Genomic DNA, 24,250 nt, shown 5'->3' with positions numbered 1-24,250 from the left:
AACTCACAAGCCACATTTAAAAATCATACATGTGAAATCAGTAAGATACTAATACCAATGAGTCTACTACATATGTAATATTATACATTCCATTTATACAAAAAAGTACTTTTAACTCAGAAAAATATTTTTATTGCTCCTTCATGACTATATATCTGCCATCTCTAACAATTTCAGTGCCCATTGCCAGTGTCCAAACATTCTATTTTTCACATTCAAGCTTCAGTTTCAAAATGATCTCTTTTTCACCAAAGCTAGCACTCTCCTGCCTGTGTTACTGTCCTTGTGATGGCTGCTCTCCTGTAGGCAGCTGCATGTCACCTTGCAGAGCTCCCCTGTGTTGGGGCATCTGAGGGCAAAGGCAGGAGCAGGGGAGAGAGGAGGTTTGGGCGGTTGAGTTGGATGGGTTCTTCGGATTCTGCAGTCTGAGGCATCTGACTGAAAAGGCTGACAGAGGAGGAGCACAGAGAAGTATAAGGAGTGAAAGACAAGGAATGAGGAATGTTGTTGCAGGAGGTGATAATGAGAGCCCATTTGATAGCAGTGAATTGTGGAGGTATGAGTGAAAAACAAGTGAGGCAGACTGCTGTCTTGCCTCATGATGAAAAAGAAGGTAGAACCATAAAGTAAGCACAGATGTTCCTCAAATCAGTAAATATTTAGGGTTCAAGATGAACAGTTTTGAACTGAATAGGGACAGATTCCCATCTCTTCTTCTTACAAATCCAGGATGCCTGTGCACTCATGCAGTAGTTATTCTCCAATTTGTTCTCAATCTTAGCTTGGTAGTATTTATCCTTTGGAAAGCAGAAAAAGCATTTTGTTATGGACTGATACAGCAGAAAAAGTAAGAAAGGGAGGAAAAAGGTCACTGGGGAGGTGGAATCCCTTCCACAGGAGAAAAGGTTTAGAAAACATGGCTGAGCAGAAGACTATGGGAGATCTATGAAATTCTGACTAGGGGATGTGTCACCATTTCTCTGAGTGCAATAACTGTGGGAGGAAGGCAGTCAGTTGCAAGGCTTAGAGGTCTAAAGATCTGCATCTAATGAAAGGAAGTACTTCTTCACACAATGTGTGATTAAATTGCCACGGAATCCTGGAAAAAGCAAAGGTAAAAATAGGTTCAAAGAGAACTTGATCAAATTCACAGGAAGAGCCATTACACATCTCATATTTGGCTTAGGAAGTTCCTGAACAACAGAATACTAAATTGGGAATGTCTACTGGGAGAACTAGTGCTTAGTTCACAGACTTTATACTTTACACACTCTCCTTTATACTTTTCCTAAGTATCTGCTATGGGCCCCTGGCAGAGAAAAGCTATCATACTGGTATGAGTGATTAGAGAGACACTAGCATTAGGTTTACATTACAGTGAAAATCTATTGTGAATCCAATCCATGTTAGTTTTTTTTAGAAATTGCTTTAATTTGACCACCAACCTGACAAATCCCTTATCTGCACTGAGGTGTACAAACACACAGAACACACACACAACACATACACAAAAACATGTGTGCCCACACAGGCACATGCTGACTGAGGATTTCTTTTTAGTCATTTAGTCAGGGTTCACTGACAGCCAAGGCATTAGTACACAGTGTACTTTTCCACACCTTCCATAGCACTGGTGAGAAAAGCAAATGCCTTAGCTCAGGCTTGCTCCTCTCCATGTTCCTTCCTCCATGTCACAGCCACCTTCTGCTTTCTCTGGTGCCCTAGACTCTGACATTCTTCTGTTTCAGATGACCACTTGTGTTTTCAGTTAACACCCTGGCTTTTCAGTGTAGGCCAAAACCCAAATGTGAAAGCATCAAAGTCTGCTTGACAGGAGGATGTACTGCTGGTGGCTCTACATTTCAAGGCTTTCAGGAGTGTGCTCTTAACTGGGTTCAGTATGAGCTAGTACCAGCAAACCCAGACTCTGCTGAACAAATGAAATAGAATGACCTACTTTTTTTGCCTTTGTTTTATCTATATAATAGTATGCTACAGGTTTGCATGACAGTTTCTTGGCACTGGATTATGTAACTTATCTGTCTTCAAAAGAAAAACAACTTGGCAATAGAATATAGCATCAGTTCAAAATTTAAAAAAAACTTCCAAGGAAATGTATTTTGAATAAAATGGAAATGTAGGAAGGCACTTACTATCTGCCTGCCTCCAACTCATCTGTAAAAAATGCCTAATAGATGGTAATTTTAGTCTCTGACACAGCTTCCTCACTCACTTCCAGGATGTTTTACTCCTACAAAGTACCATTTGTGTTCCACATGAGCCTTTTTTGCTTTGCTCTCACTTAAAACTCCATACTAGAGGAGAGCTGTTGAAGCTAATGATAAAGTTTTTGCAACTTCTACCATATAAAACATTCATAAGTTTACCTAAAAAAAAAGGAAAAGGTTCAAAACAGAGGTTTACTTCTTCTTCTGCTTTCAGGCTTGGTCCTTTTGTACTCAGTTGTGCCCTGCAGGCACAAGGTGTAATAATTACATCTTCAGAGAACTGCAGCAGATATTTGGCCTAGGGTGCAGAAAGCCATGAAACCTCAGACTGGATAAACCAGTATGGAGAACAACAGAATGAAGTGTTTTGAACAACAACGTGGTCACTTGTTGGCATTCAACTCTCAGCTTCTAAGTCTTTGGCTTTCTTTTGCAAAACATGTTTGCAATTCAACTTAGATAATTCCTTCCTTAAAAAAACTTCAAACGCAAAATTCCAGCAAAGATATGAATTTCAAACCAACAATCAATCTCACAGGTATTTAGGTTAAACTCAGCCTTACTTTACCCACTGACTGTCCTCCTCCTTGGTGGTGGGCTTCTCTGCTAAGGTTGCAGCTGCTGTCAGCAGAACAAAACAAACTGCTGAAGGAGTTAGCAGATGGGGTACCATGTTTCTAATGGCAGGAACAATATTCCTGCTCCAACCCCAGTCCTTGCAGCTGCTCATCTTTGTTCATCACATTGTTTAAAGCTAGTTGGTTTATTTGTTTTTTCCCAACTCTTGGCCTTTTCATTGCAGAGCAGAGATGCTGGCTGGAGCACTCAGCCTCCCTCCAGGGCTTGGTCTGGTGCAGGGAGGCTATTGCCAGCCAGCAGGGTGTGATCAGAAATTCATGGCCATTTCTGCCAAGGCAGCAGCCCATCAGCTGGCTGGGAGCCACCAGGGCTGTAAGCATTCCCTCCACTCACGGCATTTGTGGCCAGAGAAGGAGATTGGCTCAAAAAGATTTGCCTTTTGTGGACCAGAGCAGGAGTTCCTCCTCCAAGCATGCACAGGTTGGGAGGTGATGTGGGGAATGAGTCCCACCAGGATGGGACTGGCCAGAGGAATGGGTGTGGGTTGCAAGGGACATTTAAAGGTCATCTAGTCCAACTTCCCTGCAATGGGCAGGGACATCTTCAACTGGATCAGGTTGCTCCAAGCCCTGTTCGGCCTGACCTTGTGTGTTTCCAGGGATGGGACACCTACGACTTTCAGAATTTCCCACTGGAATGGCTTCCACCATGGAGAACAGAGATAGCCAGAAAATGCTGCTGAGAAAAGCCATGCAAGTAGTTCACAGAATCACAGAATATTCTTAGTGGCAAGAGACCCCAAAGGATCATCAAGTCCAACTCTTAGCCCTGCACAGGACATCCCCCAAATGTCATATCACGTACTTTCTGCTTAGCTTACCCAAAACACAGACTTGAAAGGTCTACTCTAAAGAGTACAGTGTTGAGAAGTCTGAGTTAGCGTTAGGGAAGAACAGCAAAACCTGAGTATTTTTTCTTGGACAGTAAATAACCAAACTCAAACACCTACAGGAAAAAAACAGAAAAATATGAGTTTATATAGTAACAAAATCCATAGATGTGAGGGTTTTTTTTTTTCCTGGAGGAGACAGCACAGGGTTTTTGTTTGATTATTTGCTTTATGTTACCATATTGCTATTTCAAATGATTCCATTTTATACCATATCAAGAGGTGTGCTGTGGTAGGGTGTACTTTGTGTATCTTGTGGTAAGACACAGTTTTGTGCATCAAGATATGGGGGCACCTTCCTCGGTGCCCCAGAAACCAGAGAAGAGGAAGAACAACCAACTGTCTACTGCAGTCTCCTATGGCAGTGTTCTTCCTCCAGAAACTATCATTGTTTCAGTATTCAAAGATTCTTGTGATGGTAAATCAGGTACAATTACCAGCTGATGGTACATCTAGAAGGATGAATGAGACAATTTTGGAGGTGAGAATGAAATAGGAGAAGATCTTGGGGCAGGCAAGATAAATTGCAAGAGAGACTAAAACTGATTACAGAGCCATGGGACTGAAAACTCCTTGTTCAAGAAGAATGCATGCTAATTGTTTTTGGCAGAATAAATTATTCCTTTTTTTTCTGCTTCAGTAGAACTGGTTGACTTTTAGCAACTCAATTATCTTCTCTAAGTGAGGAGGGTGGTCCCTTGAGGTCAAGAAGAAGTTACATGTAGAAAGAAAGGACAAACAGAAATGCACAGAAATTGAAGTGCCCTGAGATTGCATGCATGAGTTTCATGAGGTAGAATTTTCAAAACTGCCCTGGAAGGAAAAAGGGAACAACATTTTGGTTAGAGTTTTGTCAGCATCATGGGGAAGGTCAGGTGAGAGATAAAAGATTAACAGCAATAAGATCATGAGGTTGAAAAAAATGTGTACCAATTTCTCTCCAAGAGAATGACCAGACAGAGTTACTCTATAAATGCTAGAAATCACAGAGCTGCTGTTAGGGAATGGGTCTGAAAAATATTATTGAAAACCAGCAGCATAAAAACTGAGGATAAGATAAACAGCAGCAACGGATCCAGTCGTAATGTGGTCAGGTAGCAGGAAGCACATTTATCCTTTGAGCAGTACAAGAGGAGGAGGAGGACTGAGGCATTTGTCTTGGCAGGAGGCCCATGAGAAAGTGAAGGGCCAATGAAAGGTCTGAGGCGAGATGGAAGACTGAAGAGAGAGAGCTCTCCTGTGAAGATGCTCTGTTTTTGAATTACTTAGGCCAAGAAATGGAGGCAAACCACTTTGCTTACCTGGTCCAAACACAGAAGAAGGAATATTTAAAAGGACATGAGGAGGTAAGACTCCCTAGTGTGAGAATCACAATCGTATGAGGTGAAGGAAAGGGGAAGGAAAGAGCAGGAAGCCAAGAAGAAGACTGAAAGTTGTGGTAGGGCTTTTGGTGCATTAGGCAAAGAGCTTTATTGTTTTGTAACAGTGTAATTAATAGCTTAGACTGTCAAGGAAACACAATCAATTTACTGTATTTATCCTTCCTGCTGTGTCATTCTTCTCATTTTACATTTATTTAGTATTTTTGGAATATTTTTAAAGACATTAATTTCTCAAAGATTCAGCTAAAAGGGGCTTTTCTTAGGCTTTGCAGATGTTATGGTGCAGGAACAGTGAAGAATGTACTGTATTTACAATTCTATTCCTGTAACAGATAATCAATACATTGTGCTCTGCTGTGTTATGAAAAAAAAAAAGGAGTATGAGTGCCCAGCTGTGATGATAAGCCCTTTGTGTCTTGAGTGCACTCATTTTGTAAGGATTAGGGGCTGTCCTTTATCAGGCAGTTCACTTCTGAAAGTCCATGATAGATTGCTGCTTTCCCCTCTGCTCCAAACAGCAGCAACCTCAACTTTATCAGCAAGGAAACCCCCAAACACTGCTGTCAGTAAGTAATGCAGAAATATTGCTTTCTCAGGGCAGACTCTCACAGGCAAATCTTACCTTTTTCTCTGGAGCAATAAAAACTGCTGTAGAAAGAGGACTTTGGATGTAAGGTATTTACAAACGGCCATTTCTTTCTTTCTTTCTTTGCAGGGAGGGGGAGGGTTGGGCTTTTGGGGTAGTTATTTCCTTTGTGCCCAGGCTGAAGTGAAATGGTCCTTCAGCATCCATTCTAATGTGCTCATTTATCTAGTGCTGGAAGAGTTGAGGGTAAATGGGACTAAGGTCTAACACATAAAGAAATGTTTGCCAGCAAGAGATGTTTTAGCAGGTTAATGAGGAACTTGGTAACAGCCTAGCAGGGTCATTGCAAAATCACATTTCTTTTTGCTGAAATCACTTTAGTCTTTTAAAACCACAGGAAAATGCTTTGCTACTTTACAGGGAGATTTGGTTGAATTGAAAATGGTGTGGAGACACCTGCTATTTTTGAGTATTTTTAGCAGATGTAGGGAAAAATGGTGTGAAAATGGACATCTCCACTGGCTCCTGCAGTCAGCAGACCAGAAGGGAAGGGGAAAGGGCCTGAATTTTGTCTGCTCAGATTTGCTGCACCCAGTTTTTTTCTGGAGAAATTACAAGGATAACTTCTCTCACTGACAAGTCATACTGCACCGAGGCTTTGCCTATAACACAGGAGGTACTGAGAGTTATCCAGCATTCAAAAGTCACACTGTGCCCAAGTGGCCTGAGAAAAGAGAAGCAAGACTTGTGTGGGTTATTGGAGTCACAGCAACACTGGGCAGGCCTGCACACTCTAAGGCAAGGGGAGAGTCTGGCTTTTCTTCAGCCACTGAGACCAGTTTTGGGAAGGAAATAAGATTTGCAGTTGTGGCCACGCACTCAAAAATTTATGTGTCCCAAGTGTTATGCACAGTTATGCTACCCTGCAATGTACCTGCAAGTTTGTCATCAGAAAAGAAACATGACCTTTTAAGACAGCTGCTCTAGTTTATTTTCTCTTTTTAATTTTTTTTCTTGGAGGATATTTGTTTACTAACTCAGGATATACTGCAGATTGTAGGGAGAACAGAGTTTTACAGGCTTGCTTCGTAATCTCAACAATTTTTTTGCAAGGGAACAATTGTAATGCAGAGATGTCTGGGTGAGATACATGAGTAAAAGCATTCAGTTTGGCTCTGCCACTGCACTGCCACATATGGCTGAAATTATTCTACTGAAAAACAAGGTAAACTTTCCATCATCAGTTCTATGCTGCTGCAGCCATCCCAATACTAACTGCAACACTGCAACACTGTCCACTGTTTAGGTAGATTTTCTGGGGAAAAAGAGATTATTAAAAGTATATGAGACCTCAAAATATGTGGCACTTCTCTTCCATTTTTTTCACTGGTCCTGAAAAATCTTCTCTGAAAAACAAGAGCTACAACAATTATAAGACTCAGCTTTTCAGCTGGGTGATCTAACAATTCATCCAGGAAGCAGGTTTATGTGGTCATGTGTGAAGGAACTAGGGCTCTTAAAAATTAGTTGTGGCATAATTATTTACTTTAGAAAAACAGTATTAACTTTTACTCACCACTTCTCTTCCTCTACTTGAACTCCTATGGACTGGAACTTACTGGTTGCTTTATTATCACCTGGTATGGTGGATTCTTCAGCACCATCAACCTTTAAAAAACCCCAAAACATGACAGGCAATTAGAATGTATTTTAGTAGAGGTATCAGCTGGCTACTTGCAGTTTCTATGCACCTTAACTACTGAGTGTCTTCAAACAGAGCTTGTACCATAAGCTCCTTCATCTAGTCAGTTTCTCTGTAGTGTGCTCTTTTCTGATGTTATTAGTAAATATTCATTATTCTTAATTTATAAAGCATTTCTGGTAAGACAACATCCAGCCTGCAACATGCAGATGGATTTTATCTGGTATTTTATGGAGGCTGGATGTTCACATTTGTTAGAGCACATCTCTGAGCAGCTGTACCTCCAGGTATTGTGCCTCACCATTTGATTTTACCTTCTATCTGTTTGTGCATGTGTATGTGAACTCATATCAAAATCAGGTGTTTATTTTGTTTAAATGTTAGTGCCTCAAATCGGAGCACTGCAGAGGAAAAATGTTAAGAAAGCAGATATGAGTCTTAGATTAATTTTCTTTACTGCTTCATCTTGCAAACAGGTGGTTTCCAGGAGCACAGGCTGGAACTTAATACCACATCTCCAGGTCCATGAGGAGAGTTGTGCCAACAGTATAAAGTTAAAATTTAACCACAGATGTGTCTTTTAACAAAATCACAATATTCTGGGTCCAATCAGTGTAGCTGTTAATTCCCAATGCTATATATAATATGGATAGTGATGCAAGAAAAACATTTTGCAGCAGACAGAATTTTTGGGCCATAGCAGAGTTGTGAAGTGACCTGTAGCCTCAAACTGACCATGGGTGGGCAAAAAATCCAGCTCTAGTGGCTGTTCCACCAGCAACTTCTTGTTGAGAGCCACTTGACCAACCTGTGCAGGAAAAGTGCTCAGTAGCTGTTCTGTGAGGTGAAGTACTTCCTTGATACTGGGGTTCTGGGGAGTTAAATACACCTTAAATCCCGTAACTGACAGAGTGAAGCAACCTTTTGATGGAAGGGCTTTTCTTTGCTTGACTTTGCTTGTTTGCTCAGCAGATTTACAGCAAAGGCTTGCAACGTCCTAAGAGTGGCTGACGGGTGTAGAGGACACACATGGAGGTTCACCAGAAGTGCACACTGGGTTTGTTTGGCAGAGGAGGAAGAAAACCAAGAATACACCTGTGGCTATTGCAGCTTGTGCTGCTCTACAGAGATAGGTTTAACTATCATCAAGGTGTATACTTGGTCTGAGCTCAGACTAAGCCTGGACCAGGCTCCCTTTACTCAGTGAAGAGAGACTGACTACTGCCAGTCAGAGGGCTGACAGTGCACCTACCTCTTTTAGGGCACTTGTTTGTAAGAGGAGTAATTTCTGGCATCAACACCTACCTTAAGGTATTTCTACTCCCACACTGCCCCTTCAGCTGCACCAGCATGACTGCTTGTGCAACGATGCTGCAAAATGGATCAGACAGCAGACTAGTGAAGTCAGTTTCTTTTATCTGTGAAGCCTGTCTGACTTTAAAAAGCTCATTGATGTGCACAGCTGTGAGGGTGGCACCACACACAGGCAGGAATCCTGTAAGGCTGCATCACTGCTGAGGGTTTCACTTCACGTCATCCCAGCTTCAGGTGGTTTGTACCACATCTTCATGGGTTTGTACACAAAGCCTGCCTCGGCACACTCTCATGTACCACCCCCAGATTTCATTATTATTTCATGTGGTTACACTGGTCATCTGTAAACTTCAAAGTTTAAGAGGGAGATTGTCAAAGGCTTGAAGAGCATATGGAGGTCTGTTTTCTTCAGATCTCAGGAAACTGAGGCCTCTATACCTTTCAAAAGCAGCATTTGTTACTTGCAACACTACTTTAAGAAGAGATAGCAGGGAGATGGTCTCTTAAGAACCTTGATTTACATTGCCATTGATCATTTTGGCTTCTGCAAACATGGAAATTATTTTCTTGTACCCATTGCTTTGTGGGGTCTTTGCTAAGAAGTCTTGGTTTCTTGGATTGGTGAAATAAGGGATTACAATAATATAATGGCATTTTAGGCTTGGCTATGAGAATACATAACAGAGGAGTTTTTCCTCTGTACCTGTCCCACCTGGATCTTTCTCCTGTGTTTAACACTGAACATCAGCCCTTCTTTCAGAATATACCCAAAAGAAACAGCTGTGAAGCAGTAAAAGTCTACAACAAAGGCAGTGAACTGAACCCACAGGCAATAATTATTATTGCCCTTCCAAGAAGAATTGAGAGAAAAGTCACAGCTTCTCCAGCAGCTACCCCTGGGATGGCCATACTTCAGCATAGCGCCTCTCATCTATCTCATCAGGGTGATGTAGAGATTTCATGGTAAATTCTTAGACTTTACTAATCAGATAAGCCTGTCCAGGCACAGAGTGCTGTGCTTACAACCACCTTCTGCAAGAAAAAAAATATTTGTGTCTTCCTGTGAAGGCTGATAAGCTGTGGATTGCTATTCTATTTGCTCAAGATTCATCTCCTGTCAAAACTTGTGTTGATTCTCAGTTGATTTTAAGTTCAAGCACTTTGTTACAAAGCTAATTCTGCAAACAGGCAGTTGGGAGTCTTATGCACATCTTTTTTTTGGTGGGGGGAGTAGGGGGTAGAAAAGATAAATTAAGAAAGCTGATTACACAGGACTAGTTTATTTACTCTTGTCCTTTCTGTAAACATGAATGAACTTTAGCAGGGTTAGTTTTCTTCTTCCATTCCACTAGAGGTAACAAAATATAATTTTCTTTAACAAGGGCAAATCAGAAGGAACTTATCTTCTGTTCCTGAGGCTGAGATAGGAACAATGCTGCCTCATTCAAGTGGCTACCAGTCATTATGAAATGCATGAATAAGCAGCAACAATTAATTCAGTGAGGCTGGATGAAAATATTTTTTTGGTGGTAGTGTAATGTAAATCATTGTTTTACACATTCCCTTTCAATGATTTAATTCATGCCTTTCTGACCCCCGCTGTGTTATGATTCATAGATTAGTGCTCATGTGTGTAATTTAACAGAGCTGAATAACAAGCAGCACAGAGACTCAAACAAATGCTTGCATCTGATGTATTTATGATAAATTAGGAAAACATCATTAGTACCATGCAGAATGATTATGCTGGTTCAAGTTCTACATAGGTACCTGTCAGGACAGGAAGAAAAATATACAAAACATTGTATAATGAGCAGTGAAACAGATGTAGGAATCCAAAACAATGGCAAGCATATAATGCATGACATGTACTGTACCTGTATTCCAATAGATAAGCATCTGTTTTTCTTGAAGAGGTCCTTCTTCCTATCTTCTACTGCCACAGTGGCAATGGTTGTGGTGGTGGTGACAGTGGCAGTATTGTTCCCTACATGTTGGCTTGCAGGACCGTGGATCTGCGCATTGGCAGCTTCAATTGCAGCTGTCAGTGCCTTCATACTGTCCAGGCTCTCCGTGGAGTTGCTAAGTCCAGACTGGCTGATGATATCTCCCCTCTGTCCATGCCCATCCATGTAGGCATCTTGGGCAGACTCCGTGCTGCTCTGGGCTGTGATGGAAATAAAGGGCTTGGTGGTGGTTCTCGGTGGGACTGGAGGCGGCGTCTTCTTGTAGGTGGTAATGCAGGATGACACTGGGAAAAACATAGCAGAGTTCTTGTTTTATTCATGCTGAAAAAATGGGGAAAATGGGTGCAAATGTGATCTCAAAGCATCAATAAGCATGGACAGAGTAGAGGTGAGGAAGAGGCTGTTAGCCAAAGAGCCCCCAAAAGTCCATCTAAGTGCCAATAGTAATGCCCTGCTTAGCAGTGTCTTCCATTCCTCCTATGTGAGCGGCAGAATTTCTGGTAGGGCAAATTGGGAGAGAAAGTATCTATTTGCCAAGTTTCTCCTTAGTCTTTTGAGGACTGCTTTCCTCAATATATTTTCAACTAACTGTTCTAAGTCCCATGGGAACAAGATCTTCCACAAAAACGTTCGTTCTGCTTATGGCTCCCAAACAGGATTCACAAGAATGCTAAGTCTCCAACCACTTATCCCAGCTAAACTGTACTTCAAGCAGTTTTATTGCAATTGTTTTCTGCCTCTCTACCCTGTCCTACTATATGCAGAATTTCAAGGCACATTTTTCTGATGAGAGAGAGATTCTCAAATCATCTTTTATCAAAGTTTGTTAACACTCACCGTGCTTGGACTTGTGTATTTCTTTCTATAAAATGCCTCACTTGCTGCACAGACTTCTCAAATACTTTGAAATGCTTTATAAGTTATTGAGGACATATTTAAAAGAACATTTTGCCATGCCTAATTTCTCACCATAAATATAACATCAATTCTGGAAAAAAATTGCTTGATTTTACACACAGGGAGTAATGTAGTCAATGGCTAAAACCTGTCAGTAAAGTGTAAGTATAAATGTATGCAATGACAAAGACTTTAATAAAAGTTCATATTTTGAAGGCCACACTCTCTTTGTAAGTGCTGCTGTGTGGAGTTATAAGCTTAGCTTGAGGTTCCCAGGTTAAACTACTGTTCTGTATATACAGAACTACATACAGAAAGAACTACATGGAGATTAAAACATCTTGCTTTAAGGGTTAGTTGGCAGCTCTGCATTGCTGAAGTCCTGGAATGCTTTCAAGGGAGGAAAGAAAGCCCATTAAGAACAAAAAACAACCATGATATACTCTATTTTTTAACAAAATAAAATGCAGGCATGAACCTGTGCAAAGTTCAGACACAGACTTGTTAACATAAATTCTTATTAACAGTAATCATATGGCAAGAAATGATTCATCAGATCATTTTAACTGGCAGACGTCTATGCCACCCACATAAAAGGTAACTCTGCTACAGCTGTTCTGCTCTCTGTTCGCACTGTACCTGCTTGTCGAGCCAGAAGCCATTATGGTATTAATTTGACTAGCTCACATCCATATGCCTCATATCTCCCCATAGCTGTAGGAATAGTTACAGTGTGAAAGGTGTTTCCAGGGCATGAAATCACACAGGATCTTTTTAAAGACTCTAGAAAAGTTTCTGATAACATGTCTGAACCCATGTTAAACATGTTGAATACTAATGGAAAAAAAAGTGTTTCAGGTAGTGAGGGTTTTGAAACTATGATTCACTTCTGAAGAATCAAACTGAAACCATGGCATCTCTGAGAGAAGAGATGTCTAAAAATGGACTTGTCAAATTTTAACTCTGGGGAAGTGAATAGTTAATAGAGTTAAAGGTGTTTTATAAAGTGCTCATAACAAGGTCAATACCTGGAACTAACAGAAAGGATGACAGCTTTACAAAGGGGATTATAAATGTTTTGCTGTTTGTCCCTGGTTTTGGTTCTGTCACAAAGCATCTGTTGTGACGGCAAATGCAGTAAATCAGTGCTGTTGCTGCAGCACAGTCATGTAATCCAGGACTCATGGAGAACTGTGGAGTTGGGATACCCCAGAAATATTCCGGGTGGTTCATTGTCAGGAGAATGTTCTCTGAGTTGTGGAAATGCAAACTGAAATTCAGCACAGAGGAATTCAAAGCACACACACATGCATATATCCAGGTAACACTTTGGGAAGTTGCTGCCAAACTTGTCAAATGGAGGTTCATGAGCAATGCCACTTTGCAATTCATCAAAGTATAAATTGTACCATTTAAAATATGCTGGAAGGGTACTGGGGAACTTCTGGGGACATGCCAGCACCTTCAGTACATCCCAGCATGGCACATAAGTATCATTTTTTTACACAGCAGAGAGGGAAATGATAATGAAGCACACTTGAAAAGGTGTCTTAGGTAGGAGAGAGATCATCAGAAGCAAAGAGCAAGCCTTAACAAGACAGGTCCCCCCATCACTGGGCATCCTGCACTAGAAAGAAAGTCAATAGCAGCTGTCTATTGACAGCTACTAGGTTCTCTGGACACAGCAGTACAAATACAGAATTGCCTTATTAAGTTGTCTTTCATTCTGTTGGTAAATGTACTCAATGAGGAGTATAATCCACACCACCATGAAAGATGTTTGCACTCAGCTAATGAAATCTGAAGTTATTCTTAAGAGGGGGAGAGGACTGACAAGTCACATGGTGAAATTGTAAAGAGAAATAGCAAAACGTTCTTTTAGCAAGTCAAAACAAATCCTCGGTTTCCTGGAGTCACGCAGCACATACTGTACAGCTCCAGAGAAGCAGAGTGTGCAAGTCATAAAAGAACCCCAGGCACTTCATTACTGGAAATGATGTAAGCTCTTGCCTCTCCTCTGCAGAAAAGACACAAAAACAATGCCGGGGCCGCAGCCGCCGCCGCCGCTCTCGGAGGCAGCTGCCCCCAATGCCGGAGCTGGCCGGGCCGCTGAGGCACAGCAAGGAAAGCCTTGGGGCTGGCCGGGCCCTCCGAGCTGCTGAGGAACGGCAATGACAGCCCTGGGTCTGGCCGAGCCATCCGAGCCGCTGAGGCACGGCAATGACAGCCTTGGGGCTGGCCGGGCCCTCCGAGCGGCTGAAGCACTGCAATGGAAGCCTTGGGGCTGGCCGGGCCCTCCGAGCGGCTGAGGAACGGCAATGACAGCCCTGGGTCTGGCCGAGCCATCCGAGCCGCTGAGGCACGGCAATGAAAGCGTTGGGGCTGGCCGGGCCCTCCGAGCTGCTGAGGCACGGTAATGACAGCCTTGGGGCTGGCCGAGCCATCTGAGCCGCTGAGGCACGGCAAGGAAAGCCTTGGGTCTGGGTCATCCGTGTTTGATGAAATTTGGGGCTGGCCGAGCCCTCCGAGCGGCTGAGGCACGGCAAGGAAAGCCTTTCGAGGCAGCAGCTCTTCTTCGTGCTCGCTCAAGTACCAGGCAACCTGTGTCAGGGCAACCTGAAGCATCTGCGGCTCTTCAAGTGGCCACGGTATTTTGAATGCTAAGCTGCCCAAAAAACAAAACGAGTCCTCCCCCAAAAAATTGTCAGAAGGCTGGCGCTGGCCTTGTGCAGCCAGGAGAGCCCGAGCATTCAGTCGGTGCAGGGAGAGCAGGCCTGTTCCCCTGCACTCATCTCTCCAGCTCTCCTGCGGCAGGAGGACCCGAGGGAGAGCACGACAGGACCACAGGACACGTGAAAAATTTGGAGAAATCTTCACTTCACACACAGGGAACTTGCTAAGTATGAAAGCTTGTTTAATTCACACAAGGAAGTGAATTTAAAGAGCCGTATAAATTCCCTGATAAATATGTTCTTGGACACAGATCAAGGAGTGAAGTTCTGTACGGAAACTGATCAGACTGGAGAGTCAAGTCAAAGTAGTCTCGTGAATCATTAAAATTGTTTAGATATGGAGTTAATCAGAAATCTCTTGTTCTGAATAGTAAAAGAACCTCAGTTTGACACAACATAGACTAGTTTCCACGTTTTTTTCCAGAGAGCACATGCAGCTGAAGCAGGCACACATTCCTCTCCTAGGGCATATGCAAGGTTTAATCCAGAAACTAGTTAAGTCATGCACAAGAATCCTCAGACAGCCAGACCACTTTGAATCAGGCTCACTGTTTCCAGTGCATCAGTCCTCCAAGTTATGCTCTCCTTTTCCTTTTGATCTTTGCCCTATTTCTGTGTATTGCCTTCAGGTTACAGTTTAATCCCAAATACCTAATGAAAAAAACCACTTTCTCCAGATTAAAAAAAAAAAGAAAAAAGAAGAAGCCACGGTTTTTGTCTTCCTAGCCAGTATTTCCAAACAACTAGCTCATGAGACAGGAATTTGGAACAGGGAGTGTCAACCACCCAGTTCAGAAGGAAGTCTAATGATAAAAAAAAAATCCAAGATTGCATAATAATAAGGGCTTGAATTTGAATGTTTCATTGTACTTCAGTTGTTTAAACATGCTCACTAGGGGAGATGAGCCCTCAGGAATAAACATCAGCATGCAAACACAAATTTTTAGCTGAGTGAATGGGTGCTCAGGAGAACTCCAACACAGATTAGTATTTGTGAAGGGATCAAATTCATGCAGTGCTTTGAACAGTTCAGGTGATGAGACACATCAGTAATATCTTTCTAACTTGGTAGTCCTATGTAAACTTGATTCACAAGAATAAATGAACGCACAAATTCAAGTAAAATAATAGTGTCTCTTCTGAGAAAAAGCACGAACCCCACAGTTTGAAAGGAGCAACAAAGGACACAACTTTCTCAGCACAAGAAAGATGTGGACCTGTGGAGTGGGTGCAGGGGAGGGCCACGGAGATGATCAACTGGTTGAAGCACCTCTCCTGCGAAGGCAGGCTCAGAGAGCTGGGGATGTTTAGCCTGGAGAAGGCTCCACAAGGCTTCACTCTGGCCTTCCAATATCTTAAGAAGGAGGGAGAGGGATTTTTTATATGAGCAGATAGTGACAGGAAAAGGGCAGTGGTTTTCAATTGAAAGAGGGCAGGGTTAAATCAGATGCTAAGCAGAATTGACTCCAAGGGTGATGAGGCACTGGAGGTTGCCCAGAGAACGTACAGATGAGCCACCCCTAGAAGTGCTCAAGGCTGGGCTGGATGGGACCCTGAGTAACCTGGCCTAGTGGGTGGTGTCCCTGCCCATGGCACAGGGATTGGAACAAGATGATCTTTAAGATCACTTTCAAACCAAACTGTTCTATGAGTCAATCATTCTAACTCGCACCCAACTAAGTATGAGGATAAAAAGCAGGAGTTCTTCCAGGCTGCACAGATGGACCTCAGTCTTCTGATTTACTGTCTGTTGAGTGGGTGTGTTAACAGTGGTGCCCTTGTACCTCACACAAGTGCCCCACACAAAACACAGATATAGGCAGATCTCAGCAGACCCAAGCTCCAGTACTGCAGCTTCTGGGTTTAGAGGGGCAGTGCTTGATTTGGCTTGTTGGACTCAAACCATACACACATTTCCTTATATTTTTGAGATTTCGGGGGAATACTTGAAAGTGGGGTTTCAGATCCTGTATTGTTATTTTTACATGCAAAAAATTGGTTTGAAAAGGGAGCATGCATTATCTTAATAAAAAAACTAAGCAGATGGTTTCTCAGGATGTAGAGATTTGCTATTACAAAACTGAAGGAAAGATTTTTATAAGAAGTTTTAAACCGCCCCAGGGAATAATACCACAGTGAGTTATGGATGTCATTATCCCAAATGAGAACTACTGAAGTCTAGATACCACACCATCAGGAATTCTGCCAAGGCCATGCTTTTTCCAGACCTCCCTCACCGCCAAGCTGATACCGTATTTGATGAAAGCCTAAGCTTTGCTGGCTTAGGAAACAGGCAAAACTAAAAAACCTAAAATCCCGCAGAAATTTATACAAAATATTTAAAGTATTTTTATGGCACACAATAGCACCCCAGACTTAATATCCCATATACTCGGAGGTTTAAAGCCGTTGCTGGTGACCTTTTCATAAGTTTGGACATTTTTGTTTGCAAGTAGTGTGCCTCCAGCTTCCCAGCTGGATACAGTGAAGGATCTCCTGAAGGTGAGGCTAAATATGGCTCATCTTGCATTTCAAATGGATTGAGTTGGAAAATCTGCATGTGCATACCCAGTGGATGACAGGTGAATATTTCTCCAGCAGATTTTTTTTCTCCTTTTAATTTCTTCTGCTGGAAGCTGCTGATGCCAGTCAGAAGCTTAATTGCTATCCCAGGGAAGCTGAATTATTGTGCAGAGAACAGGTGAGGCAGGCAAAGGTGTCTGCTAAATGCAGTTTGTCACTAGGATATTATCACAAATTATGGATGCACAGACAAAATCCAGGGCACGTAGGCTTCCTAGGAGACCTACTTTACTACTTGTCCTACACAGCTGCTGCTGAACTTCTCTCTATATAAAAATGACCAGTACATTAACTGCACAAAACTTAAGCAATTCAACTCTTGTGGCCCAAAAGTCAGGAGTCTATAAACAACTGAATCTCTGGAAAAAAGATTTCACATTAACTGAAAGTTATTACCCAGAGTGGATCGCTGATGGCTTATAATATTTAACCCCCAAAACTTGTGAACTTTACTGGTGTCAAGCAATTAGCACTTGTCTCTATTTATAGATATATGCACACAGGTATCATATATACCTGCTGAATTCAGTCAGGCTGAGAGAAATCAGAAGAGAAACAGTTTTGTCCTTGTCCATAACCTTTGGCTAAAAACAAAGTGTCTGGAAAAACACCACCAAGAACTTCAAGGATAAGGATGGGAGTCTGTTCAGGAGACTCTTTCTCCTATAGATTTGAAGATTCAAATGCTTCAGTAGTACAGTCATGGTAGAAGGTCTCTGATGCAGAATATCAACCTCTACATGCAATGAAACATGATGAAGGAAAAGAAAAAAGAAAAACAGTACAGCAGAGTGGTCTTTTTACTCAGCGTGTGGATTATTTACCATCTTTTCACAGGTACAGCACCTTTTTCTGACAAAATTGGGGAAACACTGCTTGATCTGTTGCTTAAACTAAGACTAGCAAATCATTCAAATGCTTTCTGCACTTGGCCAAAACTTCATTTCCCCCATATTGAAGCAGTAATGGAAAACACAAAACCTTATAATTTTAGATAAAAATTTAAAAGTATTTTATGTTTCAGAAGTTATATGTCATAAAATCATCATGGTAAGAAATTAATAAGCTTTCTGAATATTAGTACTTTAATTTTGTACAAGGAATTTATGGAAAACAAGGAAAACCTTGTGAAATATGATAGTTTATCCCACTTAGATCAAGAATGTATGACAATAAATAAATGTAATAATATTCAGCTTAATGAAATCAGATTATTTTCCTATATATTTTCCAGTAAGCACTTTCACTGGCACTTTGATATAATACTTTGTTATGTGTCACTGCAACACTCTTGAGTTTCAGAATTTGCATATTTTCCCCTTGGCAATAATGCTAATAAAACAAAATATGCATTAAAAAAAAAAAGTGTGGTGCTAACCAAATACAGACACATCTATGTAAACAGATCTTTATGCAAAAACACAGTACAGGAACCAAACCCAAGATTTTCAGAAACACAGGGGTTTGAACAGTCTGTAAGTATCTAGTCAGTGTAGTTAGAAGATATATTTAGAAGTTTTCAAATTGAGCATGCTCTGAAGAATTCACCACTTATTCTTTTGCCTACTGAGTAATGGTAGAATGTAAAGACTTTGTCTACAAGTGCACCTTGCAAGTTCCTGGTGCTCATAACTCAAAAACCTGTGACTTGATTGCATTTCTAAATTGGCTTTGAATTCTCACCCAAACTATGAATACAAAACCTAATTTCCAAACTGTATCAGTAGCTCTTTCAACATGCCAGAAGTCAGTGTGCCATAGTGGAGCCCACATGTCCCACTGTGTTTGGGCATGTCACTGTAGGTACAATTTCTTGAAATGACCATGTAACAGTAGTAACCACTGCTGCTGGCCATATTAATTCACTCTTATTTATATGCTATCCCTTCAGTTACAGAAGGAATAGTTAATATCTGAGCATCCAGGAGGCTTAAACCCTATCAAATCTGGAGATACAACAAGGCAGATTTGTGGGCAGAAACAAGCCCCCATATAGGTAACAATCTCCTGATCTTTAGTGAAGCAAGCACTATGTGATGTGCCTTCCTTCACAGTTTGTTAAGAAGAACTGCATTTTGTCCTTCCTGAGTCTCTGCTGCCAATGTCTCATCCTTTCATGGTGGCAGACTGATGGTAAAGCAAGTTTTCCAGTCAGTCATTTTAGGAGGAGCTTGTCACAAATTTGATTGAGAAATTGCAAGTTGAAATTGTATAGCTCTTGTCACAGGAGGTCGGACTAAAGAATAATTAGGATCCTCCCCTTCTGAATCCCTGAATCCCAGAAACCAACCTGTGAGCCTAGAGGGGACTTAAGCAAGCCAGTTATCTCTGAGTAATCTGATCATGTAGCACTTAAGTTAGCTAGGTATCAATGTTGCATCACTCTTTTCAACATTATGGCAAGGATTTTCTTTTAAGCTCTTCACTGCAGCTAACTTTCAAAAGGCAACACTTGGCTGGGGTATTGACATTTCAAAGTGTGATTTCTGTATAAGAAAAAATGTTTGCAAAAGTTGTTCCCTCTTCTTCAGTCTGGAAATGTACTTTCTTTGTTTGCTGCTGATGTTAGCAAGAAAACAAGTTTCTACTGGTTTTTATTCCCAGTGGTTTTCTGAATACTTAATAAACTTAACGTAGGGTAAGCAGAATTCTGTATTATTGCACACATTGGTATCAAGCTGGTCTCACAGAATTTGATTAGTGATGCATCTAAATTGGCTTAGAAATTAATTAGTTTAAATTGCTGCAAACCCACCCCAGATGTGGACATACTTAGAAGTGAATATAACTGTTAATGTCTTTTTTAAAACTTAAGTGAAAATGAAGGGAATAAGTGATTCTTTCAAATAATTTATTGCAATTAACTGCATCAGTTCAATGATTTTAAAGTTATTTCCTTTTATGCCATGGCATGCAAACAAGCTGTACATTGTTATCAGTTATATCCATTTGAATCCAGTAAAAACTGTATAAGTATCATTTAACCCAGTAAGAATTTGTGAAATTTAATTTTCTGCACCATAATCAGTTTTCAGGGTTGCTGTATTTGAGTTCATTTGTACCTGCATGGTTTGCTTACTTTTATATCTGGGATATTTTAAAACTGCACTAAACCAGAGAACACAATGAACATGCATTGTTCTAATGTATTGTTATTAATGAAATTTTCAAAGCTGACCCAAAATGGGAAAGTTCTGTGCTATGAGACAGCTCTGTCTGTGTGTGTGTATATATATATTTATGTTTATATGTACAAAAATAATACACATACATACATGTATAGGACAGTTATATTCATCCAGTGATTAGGGGACTGGTATACACAGCAAATACAGAAATGTAGGTACACCAGTTTTACATGCTGTTCAACCCTAAGGCTGTTCAGAAGATTTTAAGAAATTAGAAAGTCATTGCTCTGATACAGACTAATGAAATGCATCTAATACAGACTATATGAGGTGGGATTTACTATTTTTGGTACAACACACCTACTTTATTAATCAAACTACTTTATGATGCTGCTGAGTATAGGTTGTGATTCCTCAGAGCAGAAAGCACTTTGTCCCCTGATCTAGCAATTAATTAAAATATCTTTAAACTCTTAAAAACAAACTATATGTTTTTTTTTTCTCAGTAATTGGTGCCACCAAGGAGTTACTTCCTTGACATTGCCTCAAAAGTCAACATTTGAGTTTTGAAGATCTTGTTTTATGCTACTTGATGAATAAGTTTTTATTCAATAGTTTGTCTAAGAGTTAAAAGTTATTCAAATGACAGTGATGATGAAGGGCTGCTGTATTTTAATCAGATGGACATTGGGAAGAAACTCCACGAGTGCCAAAGACCAGAAAATAGAAGCCAATGTCAACTAAAAGACGAATGTGAATGATAAAAACAATAGGACCAACTTTTTAAGTACTATGAAGTGCTGTGAAGCACCACAAGAACTTATTTCAACTATTTTACTGTGAATTTCCGTGCAACACTACAGGGTTGAAAAACATATGCAAGTATAACAGCACACCATGCTATTCTCATAGATAAAAGCCTTATAAACATAACTGTAGAAAACCAGGTTTCAGGAAGAAAAGTATCACGTGCCTATTGAGCAAGAACATCTGTTCAGACAGGGAAGTACTGACTTGTTTTTAAGCAGCCAGTACTGCATTTTTCAGCACGCTTATCACTTTTGGGGTGATCCAATCCAAGCAGGAATGTCTAAAACAAGCAAATTATGCTCATGTATTTCATAAAAAATCCAAACCAAAACCAAAAGCAAGAGGCGCTCGCTGCAGGAAGAAGGGAGGAGAAAAGGAAAATTACAGCTAAATCTGTGCTCTAGGCTGAACAGTGACTTGTCACCTGAGAGAGAGAATTATGCCCCAGCTCAAAAGTTCTGCTGACAGGGTTATCAGATGACCTGCGGAAAGTCACCTGTCAGGGCAGATCCTCTAGCACAGTGAGGGAAAATCCAATCCCGTCTCAAATAAGGAGGAAATGTAGACAGAGTGTTTACACAAGAAATTATACTTATCTTTGGCCTAATTTCAGGTAAAATAGTAAAACAGACTTGAGAATGTCAGCACTTTTCTTGAATTGACTTGAAAAAATTGTTTGGTGAACAATGCATATGAAAAATACATTTGAAATACACATTTGGTGTTGAGAGGAATTGAAATCCAAACCCTGATTTCTGTCCTCTCATTTTGCATTCTAATGAACAAGTTACATCCTTGCTTAGTGACAGGTCTGAGGTCACCATGAATGACCTCATCCTTTCAGCTATTTGCTTGTTTTTATGACAAGGGTCCTACTTAATAATGCAACAAGTCAGCTGAAAATACTCTTAATGTGAAAAATTCCTAATGATCAGCCCAAGTGCCCTGAGCACAAAAAATACTGACATCTCATTTACAGTCATTATAGTGTAGAGATAAGAGCATTTCAGTAAATCTGAGCACAAAAATCACTTATTGTTTGGAGTCCTGAATTAGCACCCAGAAGAGATTTAGCTACAGAAAGATTCATGTAACTCTAGCATGCATGAAAGAGGACAGACCAGTCTTGTGTGACTTTTAAGCAAGGTTTGAGTGAAAAGCATTGCAATTTCTTTCCACGTATTTCTCAATTTATTAAAAAAAATGCCTGTAATACAGATCCACAGTTTGAAGGAGATGTCAGACACAAACCCCCATATCTTGCTTGGAGACACTAGCTGCATGCCTGATAATGGTCTAACAGCTTACATTCCTTATTTTTTGTTTATTTGTTTTTTTATTAAAAAAAAAATCACTCAGTAGGAGCAGAAAATTTAAAACTTGTCATCATGATCCTGAAACCTTGAATTTGTACAGTGGCAAAAATAATAGGTTTATTTTACATAGTTTCTACAAGGACAAGAAGCATTGTCACAGTATAGAACCACAAGAATAAACTCTTTCTCAAACCGCTCCTTTTATTTTCCACTTACAGTTTACTTTAGCAAGAGATTTTGGAATTAGTGCTCATCATTAGCACCTCCCTTTTCTCTAACCCCTAGACAGCAAAATAATTTTGGTGTTTCTCACCTTTACTTAAAAAAGTTAATAATGCATTTTGTAGTGACTTAGCTAAAAGTTAAACCCAGACATTCTGGGCTGGCTAAGTCAAAAGATAAACCCAGGACACCTATTTGAGACACAAGAAGAGAAAGCAAACAAGCCCAAACAAATTTTGACACTTCAAATTATTTAGACCTTTTGAATCTTTAGACTACATAAATGCTTTCTGTAGATTGAAAGGCCAATAGAAAAATCTTTGCCATGCCAACAAAATGAATCCTACAAATCCATACAGTTTCACATGCTCATGGCTAACACTCCAGACCTGTGTGTGCATGAAATGCAAGAAACATCAAATTTATAACTAAGGCTCCAATTTTTGAGTTTTCTCCTTGCAGTTTCCTGCCGCAGCCTGAAACTTCCTCTTCTTAGTCATCCTTCTAATAAGACCTTTTATCACACCCCCATATTACCCATATAGACTTGGTGTTTATTTAGGATTGGAAATCCATTTCTGAGACTTTACTGGGTAAACCCAAATCTCTGATTGCAGATGTTACCACAGGCTTACAGGATGTGAAAGAAAGGGGAAGAAATCAAATCTGGATCCTCTTGTACAAATTGTTCCATTAAAAATAAACAAATAAGTAAATTAATAAATAAACAGACTAATACAAATAGCGTGAATGTTGGTCAAAACCAAGGATGCTAAACAGAGCAACTCAGCCTGGTTCAACTCAGGCTGTTTCGTTCATCTCTGCTTTGCTTGAAAACCTTTCTATGACCTCAATTTCTGTTTGCACGGATGTTTGAAGAATGTCTGTCTTAACACCAGCACCTTTATCTGCCTGGTTAGCATGTGGTTACTCATTATTTGTTATTCTCATCAAATTACAGAGCCTGAGCAGCATCACTGTCAAATGCCAATCACTAAGCACAGAAAGCAAATAATTAAAATGGACAGATGATGAATAATCCACAGGCCAGGGTCTGCTTTTCCTAAACTGCCTGTTAACAAATGAAAAACAAATACATGTGTTATACTGATGACTGTTTACAAACAATTTGTGAAGTGGAAAAAAAAATAAAATTCAAGATTAAAATCAGTTCCAGTGAGTAAATCAGTCAGCTCTTGTTACTAACAATATTAATATAATTTACTTTTTATCACAGGAGATGTAAGAGGATACATAGAGTGTTCCTAGCTCTAGGTCACAGCAGCATCATCCAGGGCTGCACTGCACCCAGCTGAGAGGATGGGCTGAGGCTAGCTGGACACTTTCCAGAAGAGCTATTACTCTGGAGTAATTGTGCATTTTGGAAGCGGTTTAAACTGAATCACTACACCCCCATTTTTTATTTGAGATTAAGGGCTTCCAGATGAAGAACTATTGTGGAATAACCTCAGTACTTTTGGAGAATTTCCAGAGTTAGAAAGACTTTGCTACAGAGCAGTACAGCACATTGAGCCAGCAGTCTTCTCCCACAGCCTTTGTTTTCTTCGGAGTCTGTCAAAGGTCGGGCAGGTCTGACTCCCTTCAGCTTTTAAAGACTAAAAAGGGCAATATTCAAGATACTTTGGCTGAGTCACTTGGTGAAGAAAACAGCAACAAAGTGTGTGCATGAACTAGTTTCTGTGACTCAGGCACAACACAATGACTAGAAAAAGCATGAACAAATACATTTTAATAATTTCAAAGCAGCTTATTACAAATACAATGCCATTTTTTTGTGTCTAAGACTGCTGTTTAATTCTCATACACCAGGAATGTAATATACTAAAAAAATGAA

The 24,250-nt window shown here is 40.5% G+C and overlaps 1 protein-coding gene across 6 annotated transcripts in view; it reads right to left on the bottom strand.

Moving 5' to 3' along the window:
• DLGAP1 (DLG associated protein 1) overlaps positions 1 to 24,250 on the bottom strand; it is a 404,901-nt gene that overhangs the window by 18,933 nt on the left and 361,718 nt on the right. For all 6 annotated transcript variants that reach the window (XM_064705914.1, XM_064705918.1, XM_064705917.1 and 3 more), the window contains 2 exons: positions 10,618 to 10,991; positions 7,301 to 7,392 (listed from right to left, as the gene is read on the bottom strand). In XM_064705914.1, coding sequence (XP_064561984.1) covers positions 7,301 to 7,392; positions 10,618 to 10,991 — 466 coding nt within the window. The remainder of the gene's footprint in view (positions 1 to 7,300; positions 7,393 to 10,617; positions 10,992 to 24,250) is intronic.

The sequence above is a fragment of the Zonotrichia leucophrys genome, chromosome 2 (assembly GCF_028769735.1).
Source record: "Zonotrichia leucophrys gambelii isolate GWCS_2022_RI chromosome 2, RI_Zleu_2.0, whole genome shotgun sequence".
Lineage (NCBI taxonomy): Eukaryota > Metazoa > Chordata > Aves > Passeriformes > Passerellidae > Zonotrichia > Zonotrichia leucophrys.
This window is presented reverse-complemented; position numbering and strand designations above follow the sequence as displayed.